Source organism: Octopus bimaculoides, chromosome 14 (assembly GCF_001194135.2).
Source record: "Octopus bimaculoides isolate UCB-OBI-ISO-001 chromosome 14, ASM119413v2, whole genome shotgun sequence".
Taxonomy (NCBI): Eukaryota; Metazoa; Mollusca; class Cephalopoda; order Octopoda; family Octopodidae; genus Octopus; species Octopus bimaculoides.
In genome coordinates, this window is record NC_068994.1 from 36,335,245 (window position 1) to 36,339,741 (window position 4,497).

The 4,497-nt window shown below is 32.1% G+C and overlaps 1 protein-coding gene across 1 annotated transcript in view; it reads left to right on the top strand.

Moving 5' to 3' along the window:
• The window catches only part of LOC106873666 (protocadherin gamma-B6), an 82,287-nt gene extending 77,982 nt beyond the window's left edge, over window positions 1–4,305 (top strand). The window contains exons 3-6 of the mRNA XM_052972589.1: window positions 6–582; window positions 712–964; window positions 2,875–2,934; window positions 4,216–4,305. Coding sequence (XP_052828549.1) covers window positions 6–582; window positions 712–964; window positions 2,875–2,934; window positions 4,216–4,305 — 980 coding nt within the window. The remainder of the gene's footprint in view (window positions 1–5; window positions 583–711; window positions 965–2,874; window positions 2,935–4,215) is intronic.
• Window positions 4,306–4,497: the final 192 nt, after the last annotated feature.

Consider the following 4,497-nt stretch of genomic DNA (forward strand, 5'->3'; position numbering starts at 1 on the left):
AGTAGGCTTCATCAATGCAACTGACCCTGATCTTGGATCAGGAGGTGAATTATCTTATTTTCTTATAAGCAGAGATGGGAGTGTTCTTCCCTTTAAAATCTCTCATTTAGGATTCATATCAACTACTCAGTCTTTAGACCGGGAACAACATGACATTTACAGATTTAAAGTGTTAGTAAAAGATAATGGTACACCATCTCTTAACAACACAGCTAACGTTGTTGTTGAAGTTATGGATAAAAATGATAATACTCCATATTTTACTTTCCCTAGTGTTAACCCTTTCAATCTAGATTTCCATCACCATCCGCAGAGTAAGAGTGACATCACAACATTAAGAGCCTCCGACAGAGACAAACATGTTAATGCTTTTCTCAGGTATGAAATACTTGGAGGCAATGACAAACAATTATTTAAAGTTAACCATTATACTGGAGTTTTGTCATTCTCTCGTACAGTTTACCAAAATGATGCTGGATCATATAATCTAAAATTAGCTGTCAAAGACAATGGTACACCAGTTTTATCAGCAACAACTACACTGTCTTTGACACTAACTGTTAGCAATACAACAGCCAAAATGTACATCTCTGAAGACACAGAATCAGACAACAGAATACATATTAACTTGATGATTATTATAGTAGTAGCAGCAGTGATAGTTTCTGTTGCTATTGTAGTTTCTGTAATTGTTTGTGTTGTTCATAAAAGAAATCAAAAAGAAAACCATTATGGTGCTACCCAAGACTTTGTTGGTGAGAGAAGGCCATCAGGATACGTTTGTGAACAAGACTCTCCAAAATATGATGTTCCTGTTGCAATCTTATCAGATCCAAAACAAATAAGAAATTCTAAAACAGCTCTTTTTCGAAGAGATCCTCACTCCATATACAAACCTGGACAGAGTTGGAAAGGGTCATCATTAGGAGTACAGCTACAATGTATTACTCCTGAATTACATCAAGTAAGTAATCTAATTTACATAGCTATTAAAGAAATCCATTTTCACATGTTTGTTTTACTTTTGTGATTTTAATTTTAGTTTTCCAAGTTTTGGTGTTTATGACAAACATCACTGTTTGTTTTCAGATTAGACAGTTAAAATAAATTCCTTTTCCATGTAAATACCATTACTTTGACAAAAATTAAAAAAAGGAGAGAGAAATGAACTTCAATCATATAGACGTATTGAAAGTAAATTTTTAAATATGTCTTGTCATTCATGCCATAATTTAACCAGTCTTTCAGCTGGACAAACACATTTTCAAATTGTTTTATTAGGAGTTTAATATCCACAACATAAGAATGCTTCTTTTTTTTTTTTTTTTTTTTTTTTTTTTTTTTTTTTTTTTTTTAATTTGCTATAATAAATTGAACTTCAGCAGTACTATATTTGTGTACTTACTATTATCTTTAAAATTCTTTTTTCTATGGTTATTGTTTTTACATATTTTGATATACTACTATTATAATAAAACTATATATAAGGAACCAGCAAAATAGCTAATTATTTTATCTATGTTGCACAACTTTCAGATGTTGTAGTAGTTTTTCTTCTGTATAGAACATTCAGACATATTCAAGAACAAAACACTTAACAAAACTACATTCAGAATAATAGTATGCTGCTTTCTTAATTAGACTGCTGTTAAAAAAAAAAAAAAAGGCTTATCTCTTTAGCATTTACCCTGGCCATATTTGGCTCGATTATTCTCCCTGTTCTAAGTTCAAACTGGTTAGATCTGGTTTCTCATACCTACAACGTCATTCTAAAAATATAAAATCATAACATCAAAATCTCAAAACTATATATGACTAATAGAAATACACAGTGTTGCCCATGTCACATGGAATTGAAGAATTAGACTTCTTTTATATTTTCTCTAATGAACTGGAATACCTGTGATTTGAATTTCATCAAAATTGTAGATGAAGAATTTTAATGAGGGTTCTTTCCCTCTTTACACACCCTAACAAAAATTCTAATCATGATACATTTATCCTATGCTACTCATCATTATGCCCAGATTCCAAAATTCAAATCTTATGGAACCTATTGAAAAGTTTTTGCTCCTGAAAATGGAGCTCATGGAGTTCTAAAATGTTGGAGTTAAGGCCCCTATGGGAGGGGGGTCTTAAAGTCAACCAGAGAAGTTGAATTGTTCGAATCTTTTTAACTCGAGTCTTATAGCTATTGTTCAAATTTCTTTGAAATCTGAAATATATGTATGTTCACTGGGTTTGTAAAAAAGAGCAAAGCTAGAGGAAACCAAAAGACGATTGATCACAATAAGCAGTCAGCTACCCTACCCTAGTCGTTACCACTCCCCAGTGTAGGATTCCTCACCATACAGGTGATGGGAACAGCCGTAAGATGCATTACGGATGTATAGCAATTGGAAGGATGTGACCCAACTGAAATAAACATTAACAACTGCGTGACGTGAGAGCTAAGGGGAAATGAAAGTGTCACCTCTGAAGTTTGCCAATGATCACTATGCCGATAGGTAAATGGACAAAATAAATATGCAATCTAAAAATCTCTTTGAATAACCAGTCACTTATCTGGGAAGGCCCTGAAATCAATGTTACCATCTGGGGACGACTATCTCTGATAATATAATGACTCAAAGTAGGTCTGCAACCAAATAACTTTACTTAACACTTTGCAACTGCATCAGTGGAGGCAAAGATGCCTCTCCATTACTTGACAATTTATGCAGCACATTGCAGAAATCACAATCTAAGTATATCTCAAAGCAAAATCTTACACTGTTGTACAACGGAATTACAAATAACACTCATCTTTTATGCTTGGGTGACAAGGCAAAAGTCAAATATATACTTAACTGATACTTATTTTAATGACTCCAGATGACTCAATCTCAACATGGTTTGAATTCAGAATGTGAAGAACTGGAACAAATACTGCAAGTATTTGTCTGATATTCTTGTGATTCTTCCATTCCATCAATGACAATTACTAACACTGACATAAATATCCATAAATGTATAGGTGAGCAGTGTAAAATTAAATGGATTGGTAATTATTATTATCATCATCATTATCATTATTATTATTATTGTCTTCACATTTTGAGTTCAAATGCTGCCAGGGTTGACTTTGCCTTTCATCCTTTCAGGTTCGAAAAATTGAGTACCAGTGAAACACTGGGGTCGATGTAATCGACTAGTCCCTCCACCCAAAATTTCAGGCTTAGAGCCTTTAGTAGAAAGGATTCTTCTTCTTCTTATTATTATTATCATTATTATTATCATCATCATTATAATAACAATGGATGAAAGTAACTTTGGCTCCCATCCTTCTAACAAGTTTACTTAATCAAGTTTATGTCTATTTTAAAAATATTATTGATTATTGTAGTCCCACAGCAAGCCAGATTATTTGAAAGTTTTTTTAAGTTTCAGAGTGAGGTTATTCAGTTTGTCTACACACTCCTGCACAAATTTTTTTCCCCCATACATTTATTTGGTAGCTTTCTGTATATGCCTCGACTTCACTGGTCACAATCTCTTAAATTATTTTTCTGACCTGTCTTTCAAATTCAATCATATCCCAATTTAGCTAAACAAACACAACTGATGCAATCTTCATTATATATCATCTCCTTTCTTGGATTTCAAAAGTTAAGTATTAGTAATTTCCTGTTTTCACTTTCTTGAAAGATCTTATTAAACCCAGTCATATCAATGATTCATGTGAGCTTTTTCTGCACTTATTTTCTAAAATAAAATATGGATCTTCTAGCAGCAATTGTTTAGTACGTATAACATCCTTATTCACTAATTTGTTTTTTCTCATCCATTTCATTTTACACCATAGAATTTATTTCATGTGTCCTATTTCATTTTCTCTAGATACTATCAGGACATATATCAGTTGAGTCTTTTAACAATATTTTAGTTAGTATTTTACACTTACATTAAATACTAGTGTATTTTTCTCTCTTTGTTTTCCATTAATAACTTAGCATACATCCAATATTATATTCAACTGTTTTAATTTCTTCTATGACCTTGTTTAAACAAAATCAACCATGCATGTAAGTCATGCTACAGCTTGAATAATGTCACAGGAATCCACACTAAAGTTGAGATATATATAGTTATTTCTTTTTAAATGCTACATTCTTCATCCTCCAGAATTAAATAGCTAAGCTGCTAAATTTGTACTTTTTCTGTGCTCTTTTGCAGTTTCCACTTCAGATTTTCCTCCATGTACCTTCCAGTTTGTCTCTTCACATTCAGTCTTACTTATTTGTCACTAAACTTACCCCAACATAACACTAAACAAATCAATTTTCTTCCATTTCAAATTGACTAGTATCTTTTCATGTTTTTTTCTTTTCTTGCCATCTGCAAAGTTAGTGGCCAAGTGCAATTTTTTATTGTCATATGACACTCTACTCTTGTTTTTAAGAACATACAAATCTCCCATACTTTTCATGTCTCATCCTCCATATTTTCTTATGAATA